This window comes from Triticum dicoccoides, chromosome 6B (genome assembly GCF_002162155.2).
Source record: "Triticum dicoccoides isolate Atlit2015 ecotype Zavitan chromosome 6B, WEW_v2.0, whole genome shotgun sequence".
NCBI lineage: Eukaryota > Viridiplantae > Streptophyta > Magnoliopsida > Poales > Poaceae > Triticum > Triticum dicoccoides.
The window spans coordinates 666,142,616-666,164,636 of record NC_041391.1 but is presented as its reverse complement, the minus strand read 5'-3'; the positions used below and the strand labels follow the sequence as shown (position 1 = coordinate 666,164,636).

Below are 22,021 nucleotides of genomic sequence, written 5' to 3'. Positions count from 1 at the left end.
ACAAACACTTTGGATCTCGTGGTCCACGGATCGATCGCTCTTTCCCGTAAAACAAAAAGAAAAAGAAGGGAGCCAATGAAAAGACGCTCCATCCATTCCAGACTCCTCGACCTCCACGCTATCCATCCTACCGCTAGTCCTCCGGCGACAAACAACCTTGCCCGCCCTCTCAACACAGCCCACACGAAAACAAGACATCTCGCCGACTAGTGGCCCCGCGCCACCCCCGTCCCCACCGGCCAGAGTCAGGCACACGACTGCGCTGGCAGGCCACGGCGTGCGCGTAGCGGGCTCCAGGAGCCGTCCCAGCGGATGACGCAGGCTACAAGGGAGGGGGGCGGAGACCGACCCGACCCGATCGGACGGCTGGCAACGCGACCGCGGCCGATATATACCTCGCCCCCCGCCCCACTCCAATGGCGTCCGCCGCATCCACCTCCGCCGCCGTCGCCGTCGCCTCCCGCCTGCTCCTGCGCCGCGCGCCGCACCTGCTGCGCCGCCTCCTCCGCGCGCCACCGTCCGCCCGCCCCTCGTCGTCTTCGTCGTTCGGCGCCGCCGCCGCTCTCCGCCGCCCGCTCGGGCACCGCGCCAGGATGGGGCACACCTCCGCCGCGGCGTCCGCTGTCCCCGCGCTCGGGCTCACCAAGGCCAACGCCGTCGAGCTCCCCCAGGTGCGCGCGTGTCTGTGTGCAGTACTGTTTTCCGTGCGAGCGAGTTGGATCAGGACGCACGCTTGCTTCAGTAGTAGGACTGTAGAAGTAGTCCTTTCAGTTGCCGCGAGTCGATTGATCTAGTCTAGACTTTAGTTAGTACGAACGCTGACGAGCTGCTAGATCGAGATCGAGTTAGTGTGCCCCATGGAAAACCACTTGGACGCTGATGACGCTTATACATCTGTAGCAGGAGTAGCAGTAGGAGTAGTCCTTACAGTTGTTTTGAATCCATTGATCTAGGCTTCTCTTTTTAGTGGAATAAGCACTGATGAACTGCTAGATCGGGATCAGCTTAGTGTTCTCCCATGGAAAATCTCGTCTCCGTTTAGATTTAATTATCTGCTCTGGCGATGTAGAGTTACCGTTTTCACTGCAAGTGAGCTCAACTGTGTTCCTTCTATGTCACGCAGGTTGCTTTCACCGGTAAGGACATCGAATTCTCCGACTGGAAGGGCGACATCCTAGCTGTCGCGGTCACGGAGAAGGATCTGTCCAAAGGATCAGACTCCAAATTCGAGAATGCCGTGCTAAAGAAGCTCGACGCCCAGCTTGGCGGTCTGCTCTTGGAGGCTTCGGCCGAGGAGGATTTCACTGGGAAGGCCGGGCAGTCGGTGGTTCTCCGCCTCTCCGGGCAGGGCTTCAAGAGGGTGGCTCTTGTTGGTCTTGGCCAGAGCGCCCCATCCACCGCCGCGGCTTGCCGGGGTATCGGTGAATCTGTTGCATCGGTTGCCAAGTCTGCTCAGGCTAGCAGCGTTGCTGTTGTTCTTGCCTCCCCCGCTGGGATCCAGGAAGGGTTCAAGCTCAACGCTGCCGCAGCAATCGCGTCTGGTACTGCAATGCTCTTGTTCATATTTTCTTTTCTTTCATTACGATAGTTATCAAAGGTTTTGACTTGACGCTGGATGGTCTCTATCTATTTGAATTCCAGGAACCGTGCTTGGCTTGCATGATGACAGCAGATTCAAGGCTGAGTCAAAGAAGGTGCATCTTAAACAAGTAGATCTTATTGGACTGGGTTCTGGTTCAGAGCTGGACCAGAAACTTAAGTATGTGAACGATCTTTCCTCAGGCGTGATTTTCGGGAAAGAGCTTGTCAACGCACCTGCAAATGTTCTTACCCCTGGTCAGTAACTCTATTGTCAATCACAGAGTTCATAGATATTGTTATGATGGTTTATCATTACAATCCTGACATGCCTTCCTTTCAGCTGTGCTTGCGGAGGAGGCATCAAAGATTGCTTCTGAATACAGTGATGTATTCACTGCCACAATATTAGATGTAGAGAAATGCCAGGAGCTAAAGATGGGCTCCTACTTGGGAGTTGCTGCAGCTTCTGCAAACCCTCCTCACTTCATCCACTTGTGCTACAAACCCGTCGGTGGCAATGTCAAGAGAAAGCTGGCTATTGTTGGGAAGGGTCTAACTTTTGACAGGTTTGTACCACTAAGCATATTTTATGAATTATTGCAGTACTGGGTGGATTTGTCATCTTCAATCTGTCATGCTGGTAGAATGCAGTGATATTAATAATTGATGACTGCTAAATCTTAACACTCGATTCACCAATCTGTCTGCAGTGGAGGCTACAACATTAAGACTGGACCAGGCTGCAGTATTGAACTGATGAAGTTTGACATGGGAGGCTCCGCAGCAGTATTCGGTGCAGCAAAAGCTTTGGCCCAAATCAAGCCTCCTGGAGTAGAGGTACTTCAGTTTCCGTACTTGCATGAGCAACCTCTTTGTTTTAGTGTACTCCTGTAGTATTTGCTAATGATTTCCTTTCTCACAGGTTCACTTTATTGTTGCCGCCTGTGAGAATATGATTAGTGGCACAGGAATGAGACCTGGTGACATTTTGACTGCTTCTAATGGGAAGACGATTGAGGTATCGTCCTAAAGTACAAGAATATGTGATGCTTATCCTCGTTTTCATGGTCCAGTTTGCCCACTGGTTTAAATTCAACACTGTATTCATTTGCACATTATTATGTTCCTTTAGGTAAATAACACTGACGCTGAAGGGAGGCTTACGCTTGCTGATGCTTTGGTCTATGCTTGTAATCAAGGTGTTGACAAGGTAATGAATTGCTTCTTCAGACACCATATTCTGTTGTACAATTTAGCTGCTTTGATGATTGCTGTAAAAAACTTTAAGTGGAATGTCAATCAGATGTTGTTGTCGTAGTTGTAATGCTGATATGTTGAAAAAGCTGTAGTGCTGATAATACTCATGTCCTTGTTCAGCATCACATGACACTATATTTATTCGGTCTACTTAGTAGCATGATTTATCTTATTCCATTTTTCCTTGCCATATAAAGGCTCGTATAAAGATTCATGAATTGCACTACATGACATAAACAATCCATTATGCTTATCATATCTGTTGAAAGATAATTTAGAATAGAGAAGTGGAAGTGATGTTCATTGGTTTGCTTTGAACTTTTTACGTAGTTGCCTTATGACTTACTGTAATTGTGACATGCAGATTATTGATCTGGCAACACTAACTGGTGCCTGCGTTGTTGCACTTGGGCCAAGCATTGCTGGTAAGCTCAAACAAATGTTATCTCTCAGTCAACTTCATTTTTGTGTGCTTCCAAGATGGAAATATTTGAGTATTATACTAATGGACATGTCTCTTCAGGAATCTTCACGCCAAGTGATGAACTAGCCCAGGAAGTCGCCGCTGCGTCTGAGTTATCGGGGGAGAAGTTCTGGAGATTGCCCATGGAGGAAAGCTACTGGGAGCAGATGAAGTCTGGTGTGGCGGACATGGTCAACACTGGTGGTCGACAGGGCGGCTCCATCACCGCTGCCCTGTTCCTGAAACAGGTATAGCATCTCTTTGGCATTCTCAGTCCCTTAAAAACAGTCGAGCTCACAAGTAATAAACCAAAGCATCCACATTTGTGCATTGAAAAAGAGAGTTGCATAGTACTTCTGGCAGAGCTGACAGAACTCTAATATGCTTGCCTTGCAGTTTGTTGACGAGAAGGTTCAGTGGATGCACATCGACATGGCCGGGCCGGTGTGGAACGACAAGAAGCGTGCCGCCACCGGATTCGGCGTGTCCACCTTGGTGGAGTGGGTCCTCAAGAACTCATCATCATCCTGAATGAACTTCCCCCCTGATTTCCATTGGTTCTGATTCTACGTCGGAAGGAAGCAACCCGAGTGGTGTTCATCATCATCTGTACCAGGGAAAATGAATGGATTTTATTTAATTTTGGCTGGCGTATGGACTATGGAGTGGGCCGATAGAATAAGGAAGAGTTTCATGGAGGAGAATAAAACAGAATGTCGTTGAACACTTCCCTTGTCAGATTAAATGAAGTTTCATCGTTTTCATGTTGTGCCTGTGATTGGTGCGTGTTGTTGAATTCTGTCGTGTCGTGCAATGCGAGCCTGGAGTGTCGCCTCTTTGAATTGCTTGTTCTTATGCCATGCGATTCGTGTTTGTAAGCACTGCTGAGAAGAACCTGAGTAGATTGTTGGCAGATGGTACAAGTCAGATTTAGATTTGTTGGACCAGTAATTTTGGTGCTTGGTTCAGTTGGTAGTTAGCAGTATCCTCTGCACAAGCGTTTATATTCTGCTGGGAATGGTTATGCCCCCACATGTGGAAAATTGGAGATGGGAGTTAAAACCCTATTTCGGAAAGGATGGATGTGGGCTCAAATGCTCCTGCTGAACAGTAAAATCAAACAAAGTAGTAAAACAATAAAATAAAAGAAAATCTGAATTGTTTTTGTGGTAACCTTTGACAAATGTTCTATGTGCTTGCAAAATTTTATCATGAATGAACATTCCTGAAAGTCGTGGCAGAAAAAACAAAATCAATACTCTAATAATGCTATTTTTGAAAGCATTTTTGAGTATTGATTTTTTTTTTGCCATGACTTCCACGAATGTCATTTCATGACGAAAATTTTGAAGCATAGAAAACATTTGTCAAAGGTTATCATAAAAAAAATCCGATAAGCATTTTGTTGTTGTGCGATAGAAACAGTGTTGGTGTAGCAAAGGAGGGATTATAGATACATGGGGTCTTCCAACATTGCAGCTAGACTCTCAACTATTGCTCTTTTGGCCTGAACCTGATGCTTGGGAAATAAGGTGGTTCCGTTGAGCCCCTTCGCACAAGATTTCCTCATCTTTTTTCCTTGGGGGCTGCTACGTGTCGGTCGGCGGATCTATAAGGCAGTCGTCGGGTTGGACACAATCTCACGGCCGAGCGTCATCCTTGACTTTTGCAACAGAAGTTGTGTCACGAGAACTCTTTTGCAACAAAGGTCTTGTTGCAGAAACATTTGCAACAAAAGGTTCTGTTGTAGATCTTTCTCGTCCGCACCTTTTTGCAACATAGATGATGTGCGAAAGGACTTTTGCAACATAGATGATGTTGCGGAAGGACTTTCGCAATATGAATGATGTTGCAATTATTATTTTTTAATGAAAGATGATGTTGCAGCATTGTTGTCGTCGCCGTATGCAACTCTGTCGTTGCAATTGCAATAGGGAGGTGACCAGTGATGGTTGGAGGTGGCATGGAGAAGGTCCCGCACACTCGTATTCCCGCAACTTCCACGATGTTTCTGCAACAATGACGATGTTGTGATCCCGACCAAGCTCTGCATCACTGGTCTCTTGCAGACGACGACGACGCATGTCAAGCATCTACAATTGCGTGTCTCTCGGCCGGCCATGGCAGCAACACGCCCAATTGCTCGGCCTCTCAACGCCTACCCAACCAACCAGGCGATACCCTTGGACGGTTAGAGCACGCCATGGAAGGAGCACCGCCCTGCCGTCGGCCAGTTCGTCACACGACGGCCGACCGCCTGCAACAGGGTCAGTGGTCAGAGGATTTTAGTAGCTGGGTACCGGAGGTGCTGCGGTGTTGAGATGTAGCCTGGGAGCCAAAAAGAGCCAAGTTAGGGGCGATGCGCTTGGGAAGGAGCTCGTGGACAGAAAAAGTATCTGGACATGGATAAGGTACACAGAGAGAGAGAGGAGCAGGAGATGGAGTTTCAATACATGTGTGGGGCACAACCACGTGTCGTCCGTGGGAGGTGGCATAAAACACTGTGAAATCGGCCGGGTGGAGGGAATCATTTCCCTTTTTTCCTTTGTGCTGGATGACAAAGTTTCTACGCAACAATTCGTATTCTTGCAAGATCGTTCTGAGTCTCTCCATCGTCCCCATTTCCCTCAAGTGCACTGTTTTTTTAGGAAAAGCTCACCATTGCTTGTTGATTTTAAATAGGTTGCTGCAAGACTTCACTTTGGATCCATCTACGGCTGATGTCTAGAAGTGGCCGAATAATTCTGGTATTTACACCTCGAAGAATGTACCACAAATCCTAGATATTTTTTTAGAAAAAAAAAATCTTTAGGCCTATTTTTTAAGATAAATATACCACAAATTCTTTGCACACTAGGTGAGTATTTACTTTGATCTTGATCTAGGTTTAAACGTGAATGGTATTTTGCAGTATTTTAGCCTTTACATGAATATACAACCAAGACTTTTATATGATTGAGATGAGATGAAACATGTAATTCCCTGGAAAAGAAGAAACATGAAATTGATTAATAAATATTAATCCGGCCCAAAGTAAAGAAAAAAACAGTGACACTTATGTCGGGTATGAATGATAAAAACACCTAAAAATATAAATTAGCATATGATATATTTCCTTATTTAGCATCATAATTTACAATATTATTACCTTCCTTATTTGTAGGCATCCCACAAGAATAGGGATCTATCGTATCACTGAAGTTGCTAAAAGTGTCTCAAATCTAATGAGGAGCAACATGAATTGGTACATGGAAATTAGTTTGGATTCAGGAATCACTGAAGTTGCTAAAAGACGTAACAATTGTTTGGTTGAAAGGTTGCAATAATAAAAATAAAAGGGTACATCAAGTTGCCCTATCCTTATTTATGCTAAGGATAAGCCGATTGAGTTTATTACGTGGACTAAGTTGCTCTCGACGACATGAATATCAACTAGTTGTTCAGCTCATAATTATTCATATTTATTCTTGGTGATTGATCGTTATTACATAGAATAAGTTGCTCTCAACGACATGACTATCACCTAGTTGTTCAGCTTATGGCTTGCAAAATCATCGACTCACAAAAACTTATGATTATACTCTTAGCCAACATCGGGACTTCGAAGAATAATGAAGACAAAAATCTAACCATAGCTTTAAGATTTCGGGTCCCTATTGTACTCTCATGCTATAACTCATAAATTTGAGGTTCAGTATTACGTCACTCCGGCTTCCCGTTCTAAACTTATTATAACACAATGGTTACTATAACTCTCCTACAAAGGGACATGTAGTTGATGTGCACACATCAATGATACGTCTCAAACGTATTTATAATTTTTGTCATACTCATGCCACTTTTATACAATTATTGCATCATTTTGGCCCAATTTTGTATTGATTTATTAGACTTCACTATTAATCTAGTGTCCAATATCAGTTGCTATTTCTCGTATGCTTTGCAATTTACAAAAAATATATTTTCCGGAGACAACAAAATTGGAAAAAAATACATCGTAAAGTTTCAATTCAGGACGGAGCTAGAGCCTAGAGGGCACATGAGCCAGTGGAGGGCGCCCTGAGGGCCCCATGTAGCCCAAGCCTGTACCACATGGGTGGGATCATGAGGACACCTCAGCAACGCCTCTTGGTTCGGACACCTTTATATTTGCCCAAAACCCATTTCTTATCGAGGATTTTTTTCCGTTGCCGCCACCATGCGTTCAACGGGCGATCCAATCTGAATGCCTTATTTTGGTGTCCTTTGGGTTTCATTGATGGAGCTATGTACATCAACATTTCGGTCACCATGTCCATGTGTGAGTAGTCCTCCTTGGACTATGGGTCCATGACAATCGCAAGATGGCGGCCTCTATTCCTTACTTCTCAATACAAATATCACGTCAGCCACCCTACATGATTTTGATCCATCTGATGTAATTGTCGGTGTGATTGTTATGGGATGATGAATTATCAGTTTATGATAAGATTATCTATGAATTTATTTTGGATTCTTTTGAGTTTCTTTGTTGTATGATTTATATGCATATATGTTCTCCAATCTATTTGTATTTCACTGACCATATTTAGAGTGATGATCTACAAACGGGAGTTGTGTATGTTAGTTGGGTTTAATCTTGCAAGATATCTATCCAAGTGATAGATAAGGGAAAATGTTTGTATTGTGTTATTGCCACTAATGATAAAAAGGTAGTTGATTGGTTGTCTTGGTTATGCATTGGATGTAAAAATAATATACTAATGACATTATGTCACTTTGATTAATGCACTGCTTTGTTTTTTACTTAATACTTAGAGATACATGTTGGATAGCGGTCTCGAGTGGAGTATTAGCTATAGAAGTAGTTGGATAATGGTTTATGGATACAAGGACGTCGTGCACATATGCAATCACGACACATATGTGTTGGGGAACGTAGCAGAAATTCAAAATTTTCCTACGTGTCACCAAGATCTATCTATGGAGAAACCAGCAACGAGGGGAAGGAGAGTGCATCTACATACCCTTGTAGATCGCTAAGCGGAAGCGTTCAAGAGAACGGGGTTGAAGGAGTCGTACTCGTCGTGATCCAAATCACCGGAGATCCTAGTGCCGAACGGACAGCACCTCCGCGTTCAACACACATACAGCCCGGTGACGTCTCCCATGCCTTGATCTAGCAAGGTGAGAGGGAGAGGTTGAGGAAGACTCCATCCAGCAGCAGCACAACGGCGTGGTGGTGATGGAGGAGCGTGGTAGTCCAGCAGGGCTTCGCCAAGCACCGCGAGATATGAGGAGAAAGAGAGGTAGGGCCGCGCCAACAGGAGAAGAAACTCATGTGTTGGGCTGCTCCTATGCCTCCACTATGTATAGGGGGAGAGGGGGCTGCGCCCCCACCTAGGTTTCCACCCCTAGGGGGCGGCGGCCAGCCCTAGATCCCATCTAGGGGGGCGGCCAAGGGGTGGAGAGGGGGAAACTTGCCCCCCAAGCAAGGTGGGGCGCCCCCTCCCCAAACCCTAGGCGCCTTGGGCCCTTGTGGGGGGGGGCGCACCAGCCCACCTGGGGCTGGTCCCCTCCCACACTTGGCCCATGCAGCCCTCCGGGGCCGGTGGCCCCACTTGGTGGACCCCCGGGACCCTCCCGGTGGTCCCGGTACGTTACCGATAAAACCCGAAACTTTTCCGGTGACCAAAACAGGACTTCCCATATGTAAATCTTTACCTCCGGACCATTCCGGAACTCCTCGTGACGTCTGGGATCTCATCCGGGACTCCGAACAACATTGGGTAACCACATACAAACTTCCTTTATAACCCTAGCGTCATCAAACCTTAAGTGTGTAGACCCTACGGGTTCGGGAACCATGCAGATATGACCGAGACGTTCTCCGGTCAATAACCAACAACGGGATCTAGATACCCATGTTGGCTCCCACATGTTCCACGATGATCCCATCGGATGAACCACGATGTCAAGGACTCAATCGATCCCGTATACAATTCCCTTTGTCTAGCGGTATTGTACTTGCCCGAGATTCGATCGTCGGTATGCCGATACCTTGTTCAATCTCGTTACCGGCAAGTCTCTTTACTCGTTCCCGTAACACATCACCCCGTGATCAACTCCTTGGTCACATTGTGCACATTATGATGATGTCCTACCGAGTGGGCCCAGAGATACCTCTCCATTAACCGGAGTGACAAATCCCAGTCTCGATTCGCGCCAACCCAACAGACACTTTCGGAGATACCTGTAGTGCACCTTTATAGCCACCCAGTTACGTTGTGACGTTTGGTACACCCAAAGAATTCTTACGGTATCCGGGAGTTGCACAATCTCATGGTCTAAGGAAATGATACTTGACATTAGAAAAGCTTTAGCATACGAACTACGATCTTTGTGCTAGGCTTAGGATTGGGTCTTGTCCATCACATCATTCTCCTAATGATGTGATCCCGTTATCAACGACATCCAATGTCCATGGTTAGGAAACCGTAACCATCTATTGATCAACGAGCTAATCAACTAGAGGCTTACTAGGGACATGGTGTTGTCTATGTACCCACACATGTATCTGAGTTTCCTATCAATACAATTATAGCATGGATAATAAACGATTATCATGAACAAGGAAATATAATAATAACTAATTTATTATTGCCTCTAGGGAATATTTCCAACAGTCTCCCACTTGCACTAGAGTCAATAATCTAGTTCACATCGCCATGTGATTAACACTAACAGGTCACATCGCCATGTGACCAACATTCAAAGAGTTTACTAGTGTCTAAACTAGTTCACATCACCATGTGATTAAGTCTCAATGTGTTCTGGGGTTTGATCATGTTTTGCTTGTGAGAGAGGTTTTAGTCAACGTTTCTGCAACATTCAGATCCGTATGTACTTTGCAATTCTCTATGTCATATTGTAAATGCTGTTTCCACGCTCCACTTGAAGCTATTCCAAATGGTTGCTCCACTATACGTATCCGGTTTGCTACTCAGAGTCATTCGGATAGGTGTTAAAGCTTGCATCGACGTAACCTTTTACGCCGAACTCTTTATCACCTCCATAATCGAGAAACATTTCCTTATTCCTCTAAGGATAATTTTGACCGTTGTTCAATGATCCGTTCCTGGATCATTCTTGTACCCCTTGACTGACTCATGGCAAGGCACACTTCCGGTGCGGTACACAGCATAGCATACTATAGAGCCTACGTCTGAAGCATAGGGGACGGCCTTCGTCCTTTGTCTCTCTTCTGCCGTGGTCGAGCTTTAACTCTTAACTTCATACCTTACAACTCAGGCAAGAACTCCTTCTTTGACTGATCCATCTTGAACACCTTCAAGATCATGTCAAGGTATATGCTCATTTGAAAGTATCATTAAGCGGTTTTGATCTATCCTCATAGATCTTGATGCTCAATGTTCAAGTAGCTTAATGCAGGTTTTCCCTTGAAAAACACTTTTCCAATAACCCCATATGCTTTCCAGAAATTCTACATCATTTCTGATCAACAATATGTCAACAACATATACTCATCAGAAATTATATAGCGCTCCCACTCACTTCTTTGGAAATACAAGTTTCTCATAAACTTTTGTATAAACCCAAAATCTTTGATCATCTTATCAAAGTGCATATTACAACTCCGAGATGCTTACTGCAGGCCATGGAAGGATCGCTGGAGCTAGCATACCTTTTAGCATCCTTAGGATCGACAAAACCTTTTTGATTGTATCACATACATCCTTTCCTTACAAAATCTGGTAAGGAAACTCGTTTTGACATCCATCTGCCAGATTTCATAAATGCAGCTAATGCTAACAGGATTCCGACGGACTTAAGCATCATTACGGATGAGAAAATCTCATCGTAGTCAACTCCTTGAACTTGTGAAAAACTCCTCGCCACAAGTCGAGCTTCATAGACGGTGACATTACCGTCCATGTTCGTCTTCTTCTTAAAGATCCATTTATCTCAGTGGCTTGCCGATCATCGGGCAAGTCCACCAAAGTCCATGCTTTGTTCTGATACATGGATCCTATCTCGGATTTCATGGCTTCTAACCATTTGTCGAAATTCAGGCCCACCATCGCTTCTCCATAGCTCGTAGGTTCATTGTTGTCTAGCAACACGACCTCTAAGACAGGATTGCGTACCACTTTGAAGTAGTACGCATCCTTGTCACCCTACGAGGTACGGTAGTGACTTGATCCGAAACTTCATGATCACTATCATAAGTTTCTACTTCAATTTGTGTAGGCGCCACAGGAACAACTTCCTGTGCCCTGCTACATACTAGTTGAAGTGACGGTTCAATAACCTCATCAAGTCTCCACCATCCTCCCACTCAATTCTTTTGAGAGAAACTTTTCCTCGAGAGAGGACCCGTTTCTAGAAACAATTACTTTTGCTTCCGGATCTGAGATAGGAGGTATACCCAACCATTTTGGGTATCCTATGAAGATGTATTTATCCGTTTTGGGTTCAAGATTATCACGATGAAACTTTTTCACATAAGCGTCGCAGCCCCAAACTTTTAAGAAATGACAACTTAGGTTTCTCCAAACCATAGTTCAAACAGTGTCGTCTCAACGGAATTACGTGGTGCCCTATTAAAGTGAGTGCGGTTGTCTCTAATGCCTAACCCATGAACAATAGTGGTAATTCGATAAGATACATCATGGTACGCACTATATCCAATAGGGTGCAAATATGATGTTCGGACACACCATCACATTACGGTGTTCCAGGCGGTATTAATTGTGAAACAATTTCCACAATGTCTTAATTGCGTGCCAAAGCTCGTAACTCAGATACTCATCTCTATGATCATATCATAGACATTTTATCCTCTTGTCACGATGATCTTCAACTTCACTCTGAAATTACTTGAACCACTCAATAATTCAAACTTGTGTTTCATCAAGCAAATATACTCAGTATCTACTCAAATCATCCGTGAAGTAAGAACATAATGATATCCACTGCGTGCCTTAGCACTTATTGGACTGCACACATCAAAATGTATTACTTCCAATAAGTTGCTATCTTGTTTCATTTTACTGAAAACGAGGCTTTTCAGTCATCTTGCCTATGTGGTGTGATTTGCATATCTCAAGTGATTCAAAATCAAGTGAGTCCAAACGATCCATCTGCATGGAGTTTCTTCATGCGTATACACCAATAGACATGGTTTGCATGTCTCAATCTTTTCAAAAATGAGTGAGTCCAAATATCCATCAACATGGAGCTTTATCATGCGTTTTACACCAATATGACTTACATGGCAGTGCCACAAGTACGTGGTACTATCATTACTATCTTATATCTTTTGGCATGAAAATGTGTATCACTACGATCGAGATTCAATAAACCATTCCTTTTAGGTGCTAGACCATTGAAGGTGTTATTCAAATAAACAGAGTAATCATTATTCTCCTTAAATGAATAACCGTATTGCGACAGACATAATCCAATCATGTCTATGCTCAACGCAAACACCAAACAACAATTATTTAGGTTTAACATCAATCTCAATGGTAAAGGGAGCGTGCGATGCTTGATCACATCAACCTTGGAAACACTTCCAACACGTATCGTCAGCTCACCTTTAGCTTGTCTCCGTTTATTCCGTAGCTTTTATTTCGAGTTACTAACACTTAGCAACCGAACCGGTATCTAATACCCTGGTGCTACTAGGAGTACTAGTAAAGTACACATTAACATTATGTATATCCAATATACTTCTATCGACCTTGCCAGCCTTCTCATCTACCAAGTATCTAGGGTAATGCTGCTCCAGTGGCTGTTCCCCTTATTACAGAAGCACTTAGTCTCAGGTTTGGGTTCAACCTTGGGTTTCTTCACTAGAGCAGCAGCTGATTTGCCATTTCATGAAGTATCCCTTCTTTCCCTTGCCCTTCTTGAAACTAGTGGTTTCACCAACCATCAACAATTGATGCTCCTTCTTGATTTCTACTTTCGCGGTGTCAAACATCGCGAATACCTCAAGGATCATCATATCTATCCCTGGTATGTTATAGTTCATCATGAAGCTCTAGCAGCTTGGTGGCAATGACTTTGGAGAAACATCACTATCTCATCTGGAAGATCAACTCCCACTCGATTCAAGTGATTGTTGCACTCAGACAATCTGAGCACAAGCTCAACGATTGAGCTTTTCTCCCTTAGTTTGCCGGCTAAGAAAATCGTCGGAGGTCTTATACCTCTTGACGTGGGCACGAGCCTGAAATCCCAATTTCAGCCCTCGAAACATCTCATATGTTCTGCGACGTTTCGAAAACATCTTTGGTGCCTCTACTCTAAACCATTTAACTGAACTATCACGTAGTTATCAAAATGGTATGTACGATGTTCGCAACATCCACAGACGACGTTTGGGGTTTTGCACACTGAGGGGTGCATTAAGGACATAAGCTTTCTACTGATCGCATAATCGCTACTGTCAACTTTCAACTATATTTTCTCTAGGAACATATCTAAACAGTGGAACTAAAGCGCGAGCTATGACATAATTTGCAAAGGGCTTTTGACTATGCTCAGGATAATTAAGTTCATCTAATGAACTCCCACTCAGATAGACATCCCTCTAGTCATCTAAGTGATTACATGATCCGAGTCAACTAGGCCATGTCCAATCATCACGTGAGACGGACTAGTCATCATCGGTGAACATCTTCATGTTGATCGTATCTACTATACGACTCATGCTCGACCTTTCGGTCTCTTGTGTTCCGAGGCCATGTCTGTACGTCGAGTTAACCTAAGTGTTTCGCGTGTGTAAATCTGGCTTACACCTGTTGTATATGAACGTAAGAATCTATCACACCCGATCATCACGTGGTGCTTCGAAACGACGAACTTTCGCAATGGTGCACAGTTAGGGGGAACACTTTCTTGAAATTTTAATGAGGTATCATCTTATTTACTACCGTCGTTCTAAGCAAATAAGATGCATAAACATGATAAACATCACATGCAATCAAATAGTGACATGATATGGCCAATATCATTTTGCTCCTTTTGATCTCCATCTTCCGGGGCTCCATGATCATCATCGTCACCGGCATGACACCATGATCTCCATCATCGTGTCTTCATGAAGTTGTCTCGCCAACTATTACTTCTACTACTATGGCTACCGGTTAGCAATAAAGTAAAGTAATTACATGGCGTTGTTTAATGACACGCAGGTCATACAATAAATTAAGACAACTCCTATGGCTCCTGCCGGTTGTCATACTCATCGACATGCAAGTCATGATTCCTATTACAAGAACATGATCAATCTCATACATCACATATCATTCATCACATTCTTCTTGGCCATATCACATCACATAGCATACCCTGCAAAAACAAGTTAGACGTCCTCTAATTGTTGTTTGCATGTTTTACGTGGCTGCTATGGGTTTCTAGCAAGAACGTTTCTTACCTACGCAAAACCACAACGTGATATGCCAATTGCTATTTACCCTTCATAAGGACCCTTTTCATCAAATCCGTTCCGATTAAAGTGGGAGAGACTGGCACCCGCTAGCCACCTTATGCACCAAGTGCATGTCAGTCGGTGGAACCTGTCTCATGTAAGTGTACGTGTAAGGTCGGTCCGGGCCGCTTCATCCCACAATACCGTCGAAACAAGATTGGACTAGTAACGGTAAGCATATTGAACAAAATCAACGCCCACAACTACTTTGTGTTCTACTCGTGCAAAGAATCTACGCAATAGACCTAGCTCATGATGCCACTGTTGGGGAACGTAGCAGAAATTCAAAATTTTCCTACGTGTCACCAAGATCTATCTATGAAGAAACCAGCAACGAGGGGAAGGAGAGTGCATCTACATACCCTTGTAGATCGCTAAGCGGAAGCGTTCAAGAGAACGGGGTTGAAGGAGTTGTACTCGTCGTGATCCAAACACCGGAGATCCTAGTGCCGAACGGACGGCACCTCCGCGTTCAACACACGTACAGCCCGGTGACGTCTCCCATGCCTTGATCCAGCAAGGTGAGAGGGAGAGGTTGAGGAAGACTCCATCCAGCAGCAACACAACGGCGTGGTGGTGATGGAGGAGCGTGGTAGTCTAGCAGGGCTTCGCCAAGCACCGCGAGATATGAGGAGAAAGAGAGGTAGGGCTGCGCCAACAGGAGAAGAAACTCATGTGTTGGGCTGCTCCTATGCCTCCACTATATATAGGGGTAGAGGGGGCTGCGCCCCCACCTAGGTTTCCACCCCTAGGGGGCGGCGGCCAGCCCTAGATCCCATCTAGGAGGGAGGCCAAGGGGTGGAGAGGGGGAAACTTGCCCCCCAAGCAAGGTGGGGCGCCCCCTCCCCAAACCCTAGGCGCCTTGGGCCCTTGTGGGGGGGCGCACCAGCCCACCTGGGGCTGGTCCCCTCCCACACTTGGCCCATGCAGCCCTCCGGGGCTGGTGGCCCCACTTGATGGACCCCCGAGACCCTCCCGGTGGTCCCGGTACGTTACCGATAAAACCCGAAACTTTTCCGGTGACCAAAACAGGACTTCCCATATATAAATCTTTACCTCCGGACCATTTCGGAACTCCTCGTGACGCCCGGGATCTCATCAAGGACTCCGAACAACATTGGGTAACCACATACAAACTTCCTTTATAACCCTAGCGTCATTGAACCTTAAGTGTGTAGACCCTACGGGTTCGGGAACCATGCAGACATGACCGAGACGTTCTCCGGTCAATAACCAACTGCGGGATCTGGATACCCATGTTGGCTCCCACATGTTCCACGATGATCTCATCGGATGAACCACGATGTCAAGGACTCAATCGATCCCGTATACAATTCCCTTTGTCTAGCGGTATTGTACTTGCCCGAGATTCGATCGTCGGTATGCCGATACCTTGTTCAATCTCGTTACCGGAAAGTCTCTTTACTCGTTCCCATAACACATCACCCCGTGATCAACTCCTTGGTCACATTGTGCACATTATGATGATGTCCTACCGAGTGGGCCCAGAGATACCTCTCCGTTAACTGGAGTGACAAATCCCAGTCTCGATTCGTGCCAACCCAACAGACACTTTCGGAGATACCTGTAGTGCACCTTTATAGCCACCCAGTTATGTTGTGACGTTTGGTACACCCAAAGCATTCTTACGGTATCCGGGAGTTGCACAATCTCATGGTCTAAGGAAATGATACTTGACATTAGAAAAGCTTTAGCATACGAAGTACGATCTTTGTGCTAGGCTTAGGATTGGGTCTTGTCCATCACATCATTCTCCTAATGATGTGATCCCGTTATCAACGACATCCAATGTCCATGGTTAGGAAACCGTAACCATCTATTGATCAACGAGCTAGTCAACTAGAGGCTTACTAGGGACGTGGTGTTGTCTATGTACCCACACATGTATCTGAGTTTCCTATCAATACAATTATAGCATGGATAATAAACGATTATCATGAACAATGAAATATAATAATAACTAATTTGTTATTGCCTCTAGGGCATATTTCCAACAATATGATCACATCATAAACATTGCAATTTAATCGATGCGTAATTGTAATTTGTTCACCAGAGCTATGCTATGTTTTTTTTGAACAAATGCCGCTAGTTGATGGTGTCCCGAATTAGGGGTCACTCACCATGCCGTCTCCCGGACAGGTGGTCCGGACAGAGGAACCCCATGTCGGTTCACCAGCGATCCATGTCAAGGCAGCCCATGGCGCGTAGAAGGAATACTCCTGAAGACTTGTGCATACTCTAAGGCTTAGAGGTCGCATACAATACGACTACCTTCTACATAGCTGACCTAATTGTAACTCTAAGACTAGTGGGTAGGGCTCATAGACAATAACGATCTCACGGTAGATCAATATGTACTTTGTACTCCATGCCAAATCAATACAACACAAGCATGACGTAGGGTTTTATCTCATTGGAGAGCCCGAACCCGGGTAAAATCCCTTGTCCCTGTTACCACCGCATCTAGCTCAATTCCCCCTGCCCGAGATCTGTCAAAATCAAATTTTCGTCACTAGTGAAAATATGGATCTTGGTCCTTTATATTCCTCATAATCACAACCTCGTTCAACTTGTTTTCTATTCTTCTACAATCTGAACCGTTACATTCACTTGCCTACAATCATCAATTCAAACCACACGATTTGTTAATCATTGTAACTAGTAAAGCTAGTGAGATTGACAACCTCACTAGAAGTGTTGGGGACCAATAATAAGTTCTCAATTGTGTGCAGGTATTGATCATTGGCTGTATGAGATCCATGTGGATTGATATCTTGGTTCTCAACTGAGGAAAAACTTGTTGCGTACTGCAAACCCTTACTCTGTAGGGCTCAACGTGTGATATTAACTAGGCATAAAAACTAGTTGGGGGTATCAATATCAATCACCACTAGGGAATTAGACCACAATATATAATCAAATATCAAATATTTACTGTAAATTAATATGACCATCAACAAAGGTTTTTCTCCCATGTCCTAAATGATGTTATGGACTACTTCTAAGAAATCATAATGAACATACTGAATGGATATAAATATGATGAGCATATAAATCTTTCACCAATAAAACACAAAACATCAAGAAGTGATCACAGTAATCGATCTATAACAATTCCCCATGCATAGGAGGTGATGGAGACGGATATCGAGTTGGTGTTGTGGATGGTGATGGTGATGATGGAGCGGATGAAGATGATCACAATGGATGACTACGGTTTTGAATTTCCCTGGTCAGAGGTGACAGATCCAGCGGGGTCATACCCTTTGGGATATAATCTAGGGTGTTCTAGAGGCCACAACCGCATAGTAAAATCATGCACGATAAAATATGGCGTGCCCAGAGGATGAAGGGGTGCTTTCCCCAAAAGAAGAGTCCCAAGGCACCTTGGTGGGCCCTAGGCGGTTACTCCAAGTACCCATGGTGTGCCTGGCCTGGTCGTGTGACTCCCTCGGCCTCCCATAGATGCCGCTTTCTTGCTAATAGCTCATTTTTACCTGCATTTCTTTGTAGTATTTTTCAGTCTATTTGAAACTGTCTTTTTCATTGAATCTTCTCCTAATTCTACCTTCAATAAGATTTTTAGCTTCCCCTCTGCTAATCTATAAATATAGGGAAATGGAAGTAAAGAGTAGAAGACATGATTGAATATGTATGATTAAAGAGCAATTTATCTTACAAAATAGCGATACAAAATGCACACAACATTTGCAATGAGAGAAAAACCCATATTAACCTCATAAAGTTGTTGACATCCTCTTACCTTCTAAGACCTAATAGCGGATACTAGCAATTAAATTGCCGAAAACAAGTAGGTCACATTATTTGGGAGTAGCACCTTAAAACTTCTTCCACAAGGAACTCATAGCTTTTTTTTGGGGGGGGGGGGCAAAAGAGTTTTATTCCATAAGCATAGGGTTACAATCCAGAGGCAAAATATCCTCCACACACGGTGGACCTCTCCCGAGCCATACAACAGTAGTACACTCCGTACGACTATAGCACGCCAAACGATCTGCTACCCTATTTTGCTCACGCTTAATTTTTAAGGGAATAAACTCTCTATCTACCATGAGATGCTTAATCTCATTCACCAGATGACCATACGCCGATCTTGACAGTCCTTCACCAATCATCGAGGAAATGGCCACCGAGGAGTCTGACTGGACAATGATGGGCACATTACAATGTTGAATAGCTAATGCCATACCCTGCATTATTGCATGTAGCTCGGCTTCCAATGCATCATTACAGTTGAACAAAAACCGGTATGCCGCAAAAATTACCGACCCATCATGTCTCCTTAATACCATCCCTGCTGCCGCTGACCCATCCGCTGGGGAAAAGGCTCCGTCAACTGACAGCGCAGCTTGATCAGCAGGTGGTGGCGGCCATGGACTACTAACAACTTCTCGGTTTGTAGCAACGGCCTCAGTCTCCATTGCAGGCATTTTACCCTTGATTATTTCATCAATCGTGTATGTTCGGTCCAGCCTCAAGGAGCGTAAATAACTTTGTAGGTAATCAGCCCAGTTACATCTGGGATCTCCTTCCCATGGGTAAAATTTGATCTTTGAGACCAAATCCTCCATACCAGCATTATCACACAACCCCTCATCAAATCCGTGCAGTTTGCCAAGATATTCAGTAACCAGTCCTTTCCTGAATCCACGAGCATCTCCTGCTTCGGCAGAGGCCAGACGATGCTCATCTTTGCCCAGATATTACGTGCATGCTCGCATGCAACCAGGGCATGGAAACTTGTTTCCTCTTCACGCCCGCACAGAGGGCAAGTATCCCGAGTGGGTATATGGCGAAACTTCTTGCAAGAATTCGTTGCTAGAGCACCCGAGACAGCCTTTCAGGCCATGATCTTCATTTTGAGGGGCACTTGAGCAGACCAGATGCGCTGCCATATAGGTCTACGACCTGACGGATTACTGCTGGACACCCCCAGCGTCGCGGTTTCGCCCTGATTTTCAGAGGCCAAACGGTATGCACTTCTGACAGTAAACTGGCCACTCCTCTCTGGGAACCAGGCTAGGAAGTCCTGACCATTCCTTGGAGATGTACGAATCTTTAGGATTTCACGGACATCCATCTCCCAAAAATGTTCCTAGAGTCTCTGTACATTCCATGCACCATGCTCATTGATGAAATCAGCGACCCAATTAAATCTGCAATTTCTTTTAGGGGTAATCGGCCTGAAGTTATGGCCCCGCGGGATCCAGGCATCTCTCCATACTTTGATCAAAGTACCATTACCCACACGCCAAATTATCCCCTGCTTCACCAATGCTAGCCCATGCATGATCCCCTTCCACACCGCCGAGGAGCTAGAGGGAAAAACAGTATCCAATAAATTTCCATGAGGGAAGTATTTGGCTCGAAGCAACCGAGCACACAAGTTCTCCGGGGTATCTAGTAGCCGCCATGCTTGCTTAGCCAGCAAGGCTTGATTGAACGCACGCATGTCTCTAAATCCCATGCCCCCCATTGCTTTTGGTAACTTCATTTTCTCCCAACTTAGCCATGCCATCTTTCTCTTTCCATGCTCTATCCCCCACCAATACTGCCTCATCATTTTTGTAAGGTCATCACAGACAGAAGCGGGCAATCTAAATACACTCATGACATAGGTAGGTATTGCCTGGGCCACAACCTTTATCAAGATTTCTTTGTTACCGGACGAAACATATTGTTCACCTCCAATCCACCAGCCTCTTTCTCAACCTTTCTTGAACAGTCTCGAATTGTCCCTTATGTAATCTTCCTTCAGGCACTGGCAGCCCCAAATACTTGGGTTCAAAAACCTGTAGCTACCTCCAGAATGCCTTTTATTTCGTCCACCATCGACTCAAGACAATTATCAGAAAAAAGGATGTAACACTTTTCCGGGTTGATGAGTTGACCCGTCGCTCTAGTGTATGTGTTCAACAAACCCTTAACAATCCTTGCCTGCTGAGCCGACGCTTCAAAAAGCAACATAGTATCATCCGCGAACAAGAGATGAGAAATAACTGGCGCCCTTCTACATATGGTGACCCCCTTCAGATCCCCTTCATTCACTGACTTTGAGATGAGAGCAGACAAGGCGTCAACAACAAATAGGAAGAGGAATGGGGAGAGTGGATCACCTTGCCGAAGACCCCTGGAAGGGGTAAAACCATGCAGCAATTTCCCATTAAATTTGACAGAGTATTTCACAGACTTAACACAAGCCATAATCCAAGAAATCCATAGAGCTGAAAACCCCCATTTAGACAACGCTTGCTCCAAAAAATCCCAATCCACACGATCATACGCCTTCGAGAGATCAAGTTTATATGCACACGCAGCCGGCTCATTGTGCTTCATAGACTGAATATGGTGAATGCACTCAAACGCTATTATAGAGTTGTCAGAAATAAGGCGACCAGGCACAAACGCGCTCTGATTTTCAGAAATGAGATCCGATAACATTGGTCGAAGGCGATTCACCAAGCATTTTGACACAATTTTATAAACAACATTACACAAGCTTATCGGCCTAAAATCCTTTAGCTCCTTTGGATGTGGAACCTTCGGAATTAGGACTATAGCAGTGTGGTTCACTCCATCCGGCATTATCCCAGTCTTTAAAAATTCCAACACAGCAGCCACTATTTCAGTTTTCATCACAGCCCAATTACGCTGGTAAAATCTAGCCCGAAATCCATCGGTCCCAGGTGCTTTCAGAGGTCCGGTTTGGAACAAGGCATTCAAAATTTCCTCTTCTGTAAACTGAGCACACAAACTATCATTCATAGCTTGTGTTACCTTTAGCATGATCCCTTCCAGCACACCCGTGGACTCCAGAGTAGGGTCCTTTGTGAACACTTCTTTAAAGTACGACGTAGCCATCAGCTCCATGGCCAATGGCGTGGTACTCCACGATCCATCCGACCTCCGCAGCCGCTGTATGTAATTCCTGCGAGCTCGCCATACAGCCCGGCGGTGCAGATACGTCATATTACGCCCCCCTCCTTGAGCCAAGTAATCCGAGACCTTTGCAGCCAGAGCATCTCCTCACGGTAGAGGAGTTCATCAAGTTGGTGCATTTTCTGCCTAATTAACATCCGGTCAGCATCACGAAGCTTTAGATCCTCAGGGTCAGCCCGCAGTTTCTCTAATTCAGAAGTAACATGGCCGAAGTTTTCCTTACTTCAAGATCGCAG

At 44.9% G+C, this 22,021-nt stretch overlaps 1 protein-coding gene across 1 annotated transcript; it reads left to right on the top strand.

Annotated features, from left to right (window-relative positions):
- Positions 1 to 481: 481 nt before the first annotated feature.
- On the top strand, positions 482 to 4,070 carry LOC119323363 (leucine aminopeptidase 2, chloroplastic). Its single transcript, XM_037597002.1, has 10 exons — positions 482 to 671; positions 1,124 to 1,541; positions 1,642 to 1,836; positions 1,922 to 2,147; positions 2,292 to 2,418; positions 2,504 to 2,599; positions 2,714 to 2,791; positions 3,203 to 3,263; positions 3,362 to 3,549; positions 3,698 to 4,070. Exons 1-10 carry the CDS (start codon positions 594 to 596, stop codon positions 3,830 to 3,832), a joined length of 1,602 nt encoding a protein of 533 aa, XP_037452899.1. The 5' UTR covers positions 482 to 593; the 3' UTR covers positions 3,833 to 4,070.
- Positions 4,071 to 22,021: the final 17,951 nt, after the last annotated feature.